The sequence below is a fragment of the Acipenser ruthenus genome, chromosome 10 (genome assembly GCF_902713425.1).
Source record: "Acipenser ruthenus chromosome 10, fAciRut3.2 maternal haplotype, whole genome shotgun sequence".
Lineage (NCBI taxonomy): Eukaryota > Metazoa > Chordata > Actinopteri > Acipenseriformes > Acipenseridae > Acipenser > Acipenser ruthenus.
In genome coordinates this window covers 50377636-50390278 of record NC_081198.1, presented here as the reverse complement: position 1 = coordinate 50390278, position 12643 = coordinate 50377636, and the positions used below count along the sequence as shown (strand labels likewise).

At 39.2% G+C, this 12643-nt stretch overlaps 1 protein-coding gene across 23 annotated transcripts in view; it reads left to right on the top strand.

The window, feature by feature from the left end:
- The window catches only part of LOC117411499 (microtubule-associated protein 2-like), an 87627-nt gene extending 74984 nt beyond the window's left edge, over positions 1 to 12643 (top strand). For 18 of the 23 annotated variants that reach the window (XM_059032532.1, XM_059032531.1, XM_059032528.1 and 15 more), the window contains 4 exons: positions 6202 to 6294; positions 7063 to 7144; positions 7696 to 7808; positions 8630 to 12643. In XM_059032532.1, coding sequence (XP_058888515.1) covers positions 6202 to 6294; positions 7063 to 7144; positions 7696 to 7808; positions 8630 to 8845 — 504 coding nt within the window. In that variant the 3' untranslated portion in view covers positions 8846 to 12643. Of the gene's footprint in view, positions 1 to 6201; positions 6295 to 7062; positions 7145 to 7695; positions 7809 to 7898; positions 7936 to 8629 lie in introns of all 23 variants that reach the window. The other 5 variants (XM_059032546.1, XM_059032539.1, XM_059032538.1 and 2 more) reach the window with 2 other exon arrangements.

Genomic DNA, 12643 nt, shown 5'->3' with positions numbered 1-12643 from the left:
TCTTTGACTGGTTCTGTTTAAGAGACTGGTCTCTTGATGTTTGCTCTGTGCAGAATATGCTGTGAAGGATAATGAATGTGCGCAAGGGGCTTGCCTGTTGGTAACAGGTGTTTTAGGAGTGTGAAGCTGAATTGTGATCTGAAAGAAATGCGTGAAAAGAGAAGGGCATCGGCAGTCGCTGCCCCACCAGCTTGCTCTAAAGATACAGCACCACCTTGAAAAGGGGAGGAGATGTTCTGCTTTTCTAGCTCATTATCTAACTCCCAGGCTGCCTGAAAAAGAGCCAGTCATGGTCATTGTTATTGTTGTTGTCTTGTGAAACAATGTCATTGGGGATGTAGGAACAGGACTGAGACCTGTAGAGCTTATCACACAACATAAACAAGGGATTGGATGGAAATTACTTTTTAAGTCCCTACTAGACCAAGCCTTCAAATTGTTAAACTCTTCATCATTCATTAGCAGTTTTGACCTGTGTGCATGAATGTTATGGGATGCTGGTCATGGTGATCTACTTTTTTCATGGCATTGAGTGTAGTTCAGGGCAACAGTGTGGAGTAGTGGTTAGGGCTCTGGACTCTTGACTGGAGGGTCATGGGTTCAATCCCAGGTAGGGGATACTGCTGCTGTACCCTTGAGCAAGGTACTTTACCTAGATTGCTCCAGTAAAAACCCAACTGTATAAATGGCTAATTGTATGTAAAAAATAATAATAATAATAATAATAATAATGTGATATCTTGTAACAGTTGTAAGTCGCCCTGGATAAGGGTGTCTGCTAAGAAATACATAATAATAATAATAATAATTGATACTTATCATGTGTTATGTAGAGTATCTAGTGGGCATATCTGTTCAGTGTTACAGCACCTTATTGAAATGGTTTGCTATGGTTTTTACCATGCTTAATCATGATTCTGTGTCATTTAACCTACCCTTGGTATGCTTTAATAGTAAAGCAGTACATTTTTATAATCCAGCACAAAGTCTAGCCAGGGACTTGAATCAGAAAAGAACCTGCAGAGGATTTGTCTCCCCGACTCCTCAGAACCATGTCTGGCTCTGAAAGGGGAAGGCTGTCTGGTGCAACAAAGCGTGAATGTGACTGGCAGTTCAGTGTCAGCCTCTGCCTAATGGAAAGTGATGGCCTCTGCAGATTTCAAACTGAAGTTGCTTTGGCTGTGCGACAGGCAACATCATATGCTGCATTATTACAGAAATGCAGTATGTGTTACAAAGTAAAGATCGACCCTTAATGCCCAGTGTTGTATTCCACATCAAGTCTAATATGCTACACAGCTTTACCACTGATTATCTTGCTGTAATCCATGCTATGCTTCTGCTGTTGTTTAAGAGATGGACTGGAATACAGTGCTTCTGAAACAGGCAGCTCAGGTCACAGTTCTGGGTTGGATGACAGGCTGTCTGTGAGCAGTCAGGCTCATAGCTTGGGGACAGAGTTACGTAATGACCGTCTTGCGCTTTTTCAGTTTATCTAGAGCAGAAATAAGGAATTCTCCGCCACGGATGACTGGAGTTGTCTAAATGTACCCTTCGTCTGCACACAACGGATGACAGGATGTGAGGAAATAGTTAGAGCGTGACCTGGTTCAAGATTTATTGTTAGGCAAAGATATTGCCGTATATTTGGTACATTCCTCGTTTCTCATCACATGCACACTTAAGAGGGATACTGCAGTAGAACAGCTTGTTATCATGAGGGTCCAAGGAACAATCAACATGGTAATCACAGTGGAAAGTTTGCTGCAGCCTATTCAGTGGCTGGTCTGACTTATCAGTGTCAGAGGAAAATGTATCTAAAATAATTGTAGCCAACAAAAGAATTCCTTAACACTTACCTGTTTTGAACTTCCATTAGCTGCATAGGTCACAAATAATGCAGGTTTGAAGCAAAAAAGGAATGTTATAGCAAACATATATTTTCAATTTAAAACATGATATCAGTTACTGCTTTAGGTTAAAGGAAGTTTCATTTTTCTCTGCCTTTTGGAAGGAAGCACATGTTTACCATGAAGTTCATTCTTTGTGGCAATTTACCATTGTCCACTTCATGCTTGATTGCAGTGGTGCACAATGCCAGATACACATTTATTTTTAGTAATGGTGCCAGTAAATGCAGCTCTTGATCTGCTTCAAAATATCCCTAACATCCTGGTTCATTTACAGGATAATGTAGTGTTACTCTGGGATGCTGTTCTCATATAGTGTTTTGTTTTTTTAAGGAATAAAACAATGTCAATCATGCCATATGGTGTGCATCGACTTCTCTCTGTCCAGATGTATAGAACCACATAATTGCTAACACTTTAACTTCTGCGGTGCAAAGGGATTTCCCACAACAGATTCCAGGTCTCCCGTAAATATGCCAAAGTAATAAATGAGCTTTTACAAGAAAGTTGCAAAGTGGACTGAAGTGTCCTCCTCCAGGGCCAATATATATTACTGCAGCCTCGGGGTGTGGGTTCATTAACTTGCTAGGAACGCAACTTGTGCACGAGCAGCAATGTTCAATAAAACAAATGAGAAGAGGAAAACAGCATCTCGGATGCAATCGTTTTATACATGGCACGTGTTTTTCTGCCTTTGTAAAGTAGGCCGACTAGACCCCCTCCCCCTCTTTGTCGACAGGAATGAATTCAAGAAATTCAGGTAATGTCTTATCAGATAGAAGGGGCTGTAATGTTGAAGGGTTCACATTCATAACCTTTTGCTTCACTTGAGAGCCCCGCAGTTTTTCATTCTGCTGCAGGGCCCCGTCCTTTCACTGTGCAGTGCTAATGCAATTCACACTGGTCAGTGCTGTCTTATCACTGTCTCAGCTGGTGGAGTGGGGCTGCTAAGTTGTTGTCCGTATTTGTAGACGACAGTTCTGTCTTGTGACTGGTTGTTCTCACTTTGTTTAGCCTGCTGCAGCCTCTACACTGATATCATTAGTGGTCTTGTTTTGTGTGTGGTTATCCCTGTTTTCTTGTTCTGATGTACCTCTTTTTGGTCTCGTTACCGTTGCTGTTTTCCAGTGTAGACGCTTTTTTTTCTTTCGTAGGTGTCGTCTTATTCATTTTAAGCAACGTGGGTGTGATTTTCATCACTGATCTGTGGTTATGTTTTTGTTTGTTGAACTATACCCATAGTTGTTCCCAGCAATTGTTCAGTGGTTTCTGCATAACCTTCTGTGTTCCTTGTGTTGTATGCTTGTGTCTTATGGTGCCGTTATTATATCTATTTTATCCTATTATTAGATGTTTTCAGCAAATTTCAAAACTGCTGTATGTTTAGCAGAGCACACATTCAATCATTTACCAAGAAACCAACACATTAGAAAAAACAAATCAAAGCAGTTCTTTGCATCTGCATGTCAGAAAAGCCTTAGAAGAGAACTACTTATGCCCCAGGGCCAGAATGTATAGTAGCACTAAGAAGATGAAAAATTGTGAAACAGGAAAATCATGCACTGTGCTCCCTCCAGGTCCATAAATTAGATGAGAGTAGTGTAGGAAAGGGGAAAGATATCTCCCATATGTGGAATGATGATATATTTAATCCCTCACCGCTCATACAAATACAGCATCAGCAGCTTGTGTTTCAGCAGGGAAATAACTGCTGGTAGCGCCCTTTCTGTCAGAGGCACATCGTCACCTTACCTCCTGCTCCCTGCACCTGGAACAGGTGGCCCACCCCGTGTTCAATGTATTGACCATATGAGACTCAACTGCAATGAATGGAGAGTAAATTGGTGCAAACAGCAGAAGAGTGTATGTGGACTGCAGTTGAACTTCACTGTAACGGCACTTCGGTTAGTTACTATCTTGTTACAGTCTGCTGTTTTTTTACCAATTTACTGTACGGTCACTGGGATTTTCCTGACTTTCTTTTCAAATGTGTGCTTTACACTTGGCCTTGTTCATCAAGCATGAGTGCACTAGTATGTGCCAAACGCTGTGTTGCTGTAAATGCTTGATGAACACATCCTGCATGTTTTGCTCTCAGTTTATGTCGAGAGACGTGTCCTTCTGAATTCTTGTTCTATTCACAAAACTCATAATCTGGCAACATATACATTTTATTCAAGAAATATATATATAAATATATATATTTCTATATTTTTCTAGATTCAGGTTTTAAGCAGGAAGTTGGACTTCAGCCACATTCAGTCAAAGTGTGGATCGAAAGATAACCTGAAGCATTCTCCAGGCGGAGGCAATGTATGTACCCTGCTTCTCGCCACCGGTGGGATAAATATAGTAAATATATATTTAGTAAATATAGTAAATTCCACATATAGAGGTTATACAGCAGATGAAGAGCTAGAAAGGATACTCCCATTATTTCAGACACAGTAGTTAAATAGAACAAGGCTTAGAGTTTGGTAGGGCCCATGTGCTGGCAGTATCTTAAGAGGGCCTTTCCCCTCTAGATTCATGTTGACTTCTACACCAGGACCATAGTAATTACAAATCATTGTAATCTGGCTGCTGTTGGCTTAGGTGAGTTCTGATGGCTCCATATCGTGGACAAGTGTCTGCATCACAACATAGATATCACAACTAGCTACTGGCAATCCTGCATTTAGGGTGTAAACTGTACTGTGCCTCTTTTGGAAGATGGTATACTCTGCTGCCTCACTCAGGTGTCCTCGATGTTCATATCTTAACCTGGATGTTTGATTCAGTATGATGATGTCAGTAGCTACGGTCCTGGTTACAAACAGTCTGTTTAAGGCCATTCCTACTTGCCAGCTGGGACCCTTCCCATACCCAGCATCCATTTCACAAGCCTCTGCCATAGTCTATGTCGAACCACCACAAAGGAAGGCTGCATTTCAAGGGAAAGTTGGCTGGGTTCCATGGCAGCAATCTGTATACACATGGGTTTTAAATAGCAAGTTACTTTTTAGGCTTGGCGGGTAACTGCTGTATCATTGGTATGCAAACTTCATGATTTAAATGAGGCTGGCACTGAGCGAACAACTGTACCATTCCAAAGTCCTGTTTATGAGCAGTAATCTTGCTGTTTGGGTATTAAATTGATATCATTTGTGTCTCACCTGTACACATATTCCCACTCTACAGTACAGTACAGTATGTGTCTTACTTTGATACTGTAATGTGTTTTTTTTCATCATGGATCCATTTCATGCTAATGTGCCACCTTAATTTGAACTTTCTTCTTCCTTTTATTTTTTATTGGGGTAACATACAATTAGCATACCATCCTGTGTATTGCAAGAAATGTGTTTTATGCTAAACTTTTTTTATTTAATAACTTTTTTTTTGCAAATACTGTGACATTCATGCCATGCTGATAAAACAGGAATTTTAACTGATAACTATTTATATATCAAATGGACATACAGTAGTTCTAGTTTGCCCTGTCTGCCTAGGAGAGTCACTTGCCCACAGGATAGGATGCATTCTAAGTTGGTAACAGACAGGACTAGTACCGCCCAAGCTATGAGAATAGAGTCCTGCTTACATATGTTACACGTCCATATAGATAATCTTTGAATACAACATTCCAACCTTAAAACATTCCATTTGAAATGATAAAGCATCATACAACGATGAAGCATGCATTTCAATCCTATTCCAGCACTTAATAAAGGCTTGCTCCCATGTCGGAGAAACTGAGTGGAGCAGCTTGTAGACTTTGTAATCCATCTGGGAATGACCTGGACCTTTCCAAATTGAATTCCTTTAAAAAAAAAAAAAAAGCAGAAGTATGTGTCACTATACTTTACGTAACCGTTTTTGTGTAATTTTTTTCAATTACGGCCTCTTCCTAGCTGACCTCAGCAGAAAAATATATCCAACATCAGATCTCACACGATCAAAAATTGAGAGATTCCCCTAGAAAAAAAATGTCTGAAGTTATTATTTAAACATATTTTCACAAAAAAAAATGTCAGCAGGCATGTACCAAAAAAACGTTGGGCTGCGTTCTACAAAGAGGTTTGTTGTATGGCAGTAAATGTTGCTTCCGACTCCCTTTGTGCTCGTTTGATGAGGTGTGCTAATATAAAGTTACTTGCCAATCCTTGCCAAGCCCTTAGCATTCTGCTGACGTCAGTCAGAAAAGCACATGCTGTTGATTTAAAGTCTTGGTTCTCTTGATCCAAGCTCACATGAAAAAACTAATCAAAACTGTGTCGTTAAGTTTGGATAAAGTGCCTATCATTTTCAGGTTCACATACCAAGTGTAAAAGTTGATTTTAGCCACATTCAGGCTAAATGCGGCTCCCTGGAGAAAAGACAATATTCCCCTACAGTTGGAAATGTGAGTTTTTAACCTCTAACAATCAATGTTGTATGATGTCTTTCACTGTCAGGATGTCAGGCTTAGCCAGGGGCACAAATAACGGGATGAATTTGAATTGAAGGCCAGCTTTTTAAACAATGATGAAAGACTTTGTCTTTCTTGTCTTTCATGTTGACTGAGATGGAAAAAGCCCAGACAGTACATGATGTCTGGAATGAATTGGGTTGAGCTGAACCCAGTCAAACTCCACCTGAGCAAGCAAGCTGTACTCAGCATTGAGTACATTCTTAACAGGCTGGATTTTTTTCCTTTTAGTCAATCATGACAGACCTGGAGGAGAAAAGTCCCAGGACCCTCCATACAAAAATACAAAGCTGGGCTTTTACTTGAAATATTATCACTGTCACTTCAGTCCAACATGCACCTCTTCCTGCATGCTTTTTTACTGGGTTAGTTTGACGTGGATTAAAATACATACCTACTTAAGGAAGCAGAATTTAATTTAAATAAAATGTAAAAATACAGCAATGAGAGCAATTAAAATGGAGTAATAGGGAGCTTTCCTGCTTTAAAACTAAAGAATCGAATATAAAACAGAAGCCCTTTCTATATATTATGATGCTTCCATTTATTTATTTTTGCCATTCTTGCTCTCACAAGTATGCTGTTTTTTTTGCCACTCAGGATACAACACAGATTTAATTGAACATTACATTTTAATTTACAGGGAGAAATGGACATATTCAGTGTTAAGAACTGCAGTAAACTTTGGTCATATTTTTCCAGATACAAATTCAGAGCAAGAAGATTGATCTGAGCCACGTGACTTCAAAGTGTGGATCTCTCAGCAACATCCGCTACAGGCCAGGTAACTTCAAGTGTAGTCTATTACACTGTCATGTCTTCATATACTGTCCTCTGCCTTGATCATGGACTCTGGCTTCTGGACACTGCAGCGCCCTCTGCTGGAAAGTTTCTCAATCGCAGGCTGCTGGTGTGCATATTCAAGCTCTAAATTAAATGCAGTCACCTACCCAGACTTAGAGGTGCTGGATAGGGCATTAATCAAAGAACTTAAAAGGAATGTTTCCTTCAAGAAAACTAACATTCTCGAAAACCATTAAAAGGGTTTTGTGAAACTACAGACTGGAAGTAATGAATCAAAATGGGCTTTAAAAAGAAGAAAAAACAAAAACAGCCCCAAACAAAACAGTGCTTCAAACAGTCCTTAAAGCTTTGTGAATAGGGCCCCTAGTCCCCTCATACACAGAGGCATTTGAACCCAGAATGTCTTTACTGCCATCTCCATCATTACGCTGCACCACCTTGATAGTAAAGCTTCTAATTTCTAAAAACTTTTTTTAGGTATCTGACTTATCGAGAATAATATGCGGGAGTCTTGTTTTTCATTTCTTGCAGGTGGTGGAAATATTAGGATTGAAAGTGTGAAATTGGATTTCAAGGACAAGGCTCATGCAAAGGTGGGCTCTCTGGACAACGCCCGCCACACACCTGGAGGGGGTCAAATACAGGTGAGCTCTGCCGGCTGAATCTCTGCAAACTGTGTTGACAGTGCCAACTCACCACAACATGATCATGCTGACTGGTATAATCTTACACAGGTTTTACCCTGTGGAGATTTTTGAGCAAGGAAACCGGGTAGGTTTATTATACTTAGACCACTTCTTTTCATTGAACACCCTGCGCACCATTAAACCGGGTAGGACAAATAAACACCAGCACACACATGACATGCTTCATTTAATTGTTCAATTAAACAACATCATTTAAAAGATACTTTGGGGCATAACGTAAAAAGTAAAAGGAGGATATGTACACAGTGTTTCTTTTCTAAATATATACCTGACACCTAAAATATTTTACTCTGCACGTGGTTGTAAAGAGCTTTAGCGATGGTGTGAAAATAAATGGAGCACAGAGAAAATAAAGCTAAAATATAAATAGTTCTAAAAGCTTACCATATTTTTGCCATGCTTTCATTGCACTTTTCTGCCCTTTTTTTTACCATGCTTAAACAATTGTACCTTTAAAAAAATATACAGATGTTTTTTTTTGTTTCTTTTTGCAGTAGTATGACAATGCAGTAAAATGCAATATTGTGGACACATTAACCTAATAACACAGTGTTACTGCAGTACAATGAAGGAATACTCCCAAGAGAGATTCTGAATGCTCCAGTATGATGGCTTATGCAGCAGTTCTGCGCAGTGCCCCAAAATGATGCATCATTACTGTTATATATTTTTTATAAGGCTATGCCACAATGTTTTTATTTTTTATAATTGGCGCTACATGCTAGCTCATTGAATGAGTGTTTATTTTTTCCCCCTAGATTGAAAGCCACAAGCTGTCCTTCAGGGAGTCAGCGCGGGCCCGAGTGGACCATGGAGCAGAGATCGTGACTCAGTCCCCGGGTATGTCGGGGTCCACCTCCCCTCACCACCACAGCAACGTCTCCTCCTCGGGCAGCATCAACCTGCTGGAGTCCCCGCAGCTCGCCACCCTCGCCGAGGACGTGACAGCCGCGCTGGCCAAGCAGGGCTTGTGAGCACCTCCCTGTGTCCACTCTGTCTGCCCAGCAGTGCAGTGTATTCATGATTTCAAACAACAGCAAGCTATCTTCATCATTCCTTCATGGTACAGCATGACAGTTACCGGGACCCTGCTAAGCATGGCTCCCGATTATTACTCAAAAGATTATTAAAAAAATAAGCGATCACCACTTGTGACTGTGTCCTAGAAAAACAAAAAAAATTATCTGTTTTGATTTTTCCATTCATGTCAGACAGACAAAGCACTCTGACTTTTTTTTAAAATGGGTACAAAGTGATGCTAACATCCCACATGGTAAATGTCGTTGCTCAGCTCTATATTGCATTGACTTACAAACATGCATCTTACAACTGCAATAGGGCAGTTCACGCTAGTCCAGGCAACATTGATATATATATATATATATATATATATATATATATATATATATACACACAAGGCTACTTGTCGGCAACATTTCTGTAAACAATTTTAAAAAGGGAGAACCCCAATTATAACTTCTTAATGCATTATTGCAAGAATTAAATGGTATGTTGAGCATGTATGAACTCTAGTAAAAGAGGTTGCTTTCTATTCAAACATGTTTTAGTAAGTGATTTACTAAATAAATTAGTGAATTATTGAATATGAGAAAATACTTAATGTTTTGTAGATATTAGTGATTATCATACACAAAAACCGTGCTCTTCATGAGCTCACAATAGGTCCATGTTTTAATTGCATCTTACAGAAAAAATGGGTGATGAAAATGTACAGCAGTGCTGTATTATAATTCTCCAAGGCCCTTTACAGCTGTATCAAAATATTGTTGTAATTAATAATTGCAGTGCTTCATGAGCTTAATAGAAATCTTCCAGAATTAGAACCCTCTATTAATACCAAACATGTATTTAATTAAGCAGTATGAGACAGTAAACAGCTTCTCACAATATCAGCATGTTGGTTTTGGGGATAGGTATCTCTAGTATTAAAAACTCCAGTGTTAATATCTATAATGGGAGCTCCAGTGCAACATTAACATTGGGTTGCTGCAGCACCATTAGAATACCATCCCCGGTCCTCTTTTGAGTATTACACTGTTCAACCTGAGCTTCAGTGTTCAGGAAAACAGAACTTAACTTGCTTTTAGAAATGCATGAATGCATGCATTGCAAACTGAGTATTTTAATTTCATTTATTTTTTATATGGCATTTGGGCCCATTGAATTCTTTGAAGCAGGTATGGTTTTGAAACCCTGTCTGTGTTTATTTCAGAGTACATTTAAAAATTGACCTTGAATTGTTGAGGGTTTGCAGTCACGTAACTAATCTGTTTAAATAATTATTATTTGATCAAATTTAACCAATTTCACAACTGTGTCTGTTCAAATAACAGTTAGAACTTAAAAAAAAAAAAACATTACAAAAAACATGGAGAATCACACTTGTCTCTCATCTGTTTGATACAGTGTTATAGTTTATTTTTCTCTGTGGTCATTTGTGGTATCCCCTATAATATACCTACTGTTTCATTAAGCTTCTCTTTGCAGTATTGTGTTTCCTGCACCCTGCAGTTTCCACTGTTTAAAGAGGTTGGTCATGTAGATGTATGCAGTTTTCCACTGGTATATATAATACTTGCTCTTGGGGGGAAAAAAAAAAAATTAGCATGAAGTGCTTTCTGTAACAACCAAAAGCGGTCACCTGATTGTAGTGCCAGATGTTTCTGTAATGCTAGCTAAACACATTATTTAACCAAAAAAAAAACAAAAAAAAAAACAAGTACAATGTAAATCGCGTGGAAGAAAGCTTTTGATGTTACCAGAGAAGGTGCAGAACGTGCAGAGGTTGCTGTTCGTTCGATGAGACTCTGAAGTAACAAGCATGTCAGGAATCGGGGGACAGAGCTTTGCTTTGCTGAAGTTGAACTGCTGAACTGAGCCATGCTGCTTTTCCAACACGTTTACATCCAGCAAAAGCTTACATTAGGAAGCTGTAACAAGGACTACACGAGATTTAACAGCTTTTCTATAGCGTTAACCTAGTAATGTCTGCAAAACAGTCAGAACCTTGGTTTATAAAGGTAGGATACTTAACAGTACAGTACACACACATACACACACACATATGCAGGATTGCTTGCATCCTAGATTCCCCTCTAACCAGGGTTGAACCTTTGTGTCCTTTAGTCTTTAGTCTAATACATTCAAGCAAAAAGACGTCCCTTAATTCCAGTTGGTTCATAAAAGCAGCGTCCCTTACTGATACAGGTATATCAGGACATAAAAATGTGGGCCTCTTTTAATAGCTTTTAGCAGACCAGAGAAGTCGTTCAAATCTGCACTCACTGTAGCCTTGTGCAGCCCATGTTAACCCATAACCCTGCTCAATCAGTATAGTTGTGTTTTATAACTGGCATATGAAGTGAAGTATGGCAATGGGATTCAGTTTCATTCCTGACATGCGGACTGTACACAAGTCCTAGGGAATTGAAACTAAGCACTGCATTCAATTCATTACAATGCGGTATTAGTGCTGACTGGTGTGCTTTTGAACTAGACTTCATGATTACTGTAGTTTGGTAACTAGATATTGCAGCCTGAGAATTGTTTAGAGTGTGATGTCTGTGTTTTGTATAACTGGAGTGTGTGATAGCTGCAGCAGCACCTCTTGAAATACTTGAAAATAGGGGTCCTGTTAGAATGTGAGATGTTACTAAATGCTTGCCAGTAGTTTGTATGCTATGTATGGAGAGATTGTAGATAGAATTGTACTTTTATTTAGTGACTGTAATCTATGAACCATTCTAATCCTAGCTTGACTTGTTTCACAGTAAAGCATTAAAACAGGCAGACTTGGTATGTATACAGAAGCTATGTAAGGAAAGCACTATTCGTAACTGAATGCATTTTAAAGATAGAGGAGAAATATAAAGGAAAATAAAGCAGGTCTTTTACCATTTTTGTGGTTGCACAAAAGCAATTCATCTTATATTTGATAACGCTTTTATATATGAAAAGTTCAACTTTGGCAAAGCAGTATTAGATTTACAGCTGGGGCCGGATTTATAAAACATTAGAAACCTGATGAGTGCAGTGTAGTCCCCATGGATTGTTTTTCTTCACTCTTGTGGGTATTGTATGAGTGTCTCTAACAATTTATCAGACTTGTTTAATATTTATTTTCCTTAAAGGATTGATAACCATCACCAACATTATCATTGGCCCACATACTGTTGTGTTTATGATAATTTTGATTGAAAAGGTTGCTGCTTCCTGGACCCTTATCACTTCCCCGTACAGCAAGCTCTGTGGTCTGTACCATGGAAGTGAGGGTGCAACACAGGATGTGACAAGATACTAGGAAGCAACCGTTTATACCTTTTAAAAAAGCGTGTATCCCCTTTTAAAATGAAAAAGGGAGAAGAACAAAAAGATATTTCCCACAGGGGTCAGTGATTATATTGCTCAGACAAAAAGAAATGTGAAACATTTATTTTAAGGCTGTGCATATCGTTCCTTTAAGTAGTGGGAAATAATAACATAGCAACCGCTGCAATACTAGAAACAGTCCTTGTCCACTGCCCAGCATGCTGTAGCTGTAAAATCGACCCCTGTGTGCAGATTCCCACCTGTGGAGTACAAAAGGATCTCGTTGTGCTTTCAGGAATCTTTCAATGTGTGCATCCTTCTGTTCTGGAGCCTTTTGATATTCTCTGGTGGGCTGGTGGTAGCTAGTTCTTTTACAATCCCATTTGCACTTGTATTTGTTGCTGTATAGTGATTGTTTTGCAAAATAAAAATGCTTCTCTGTA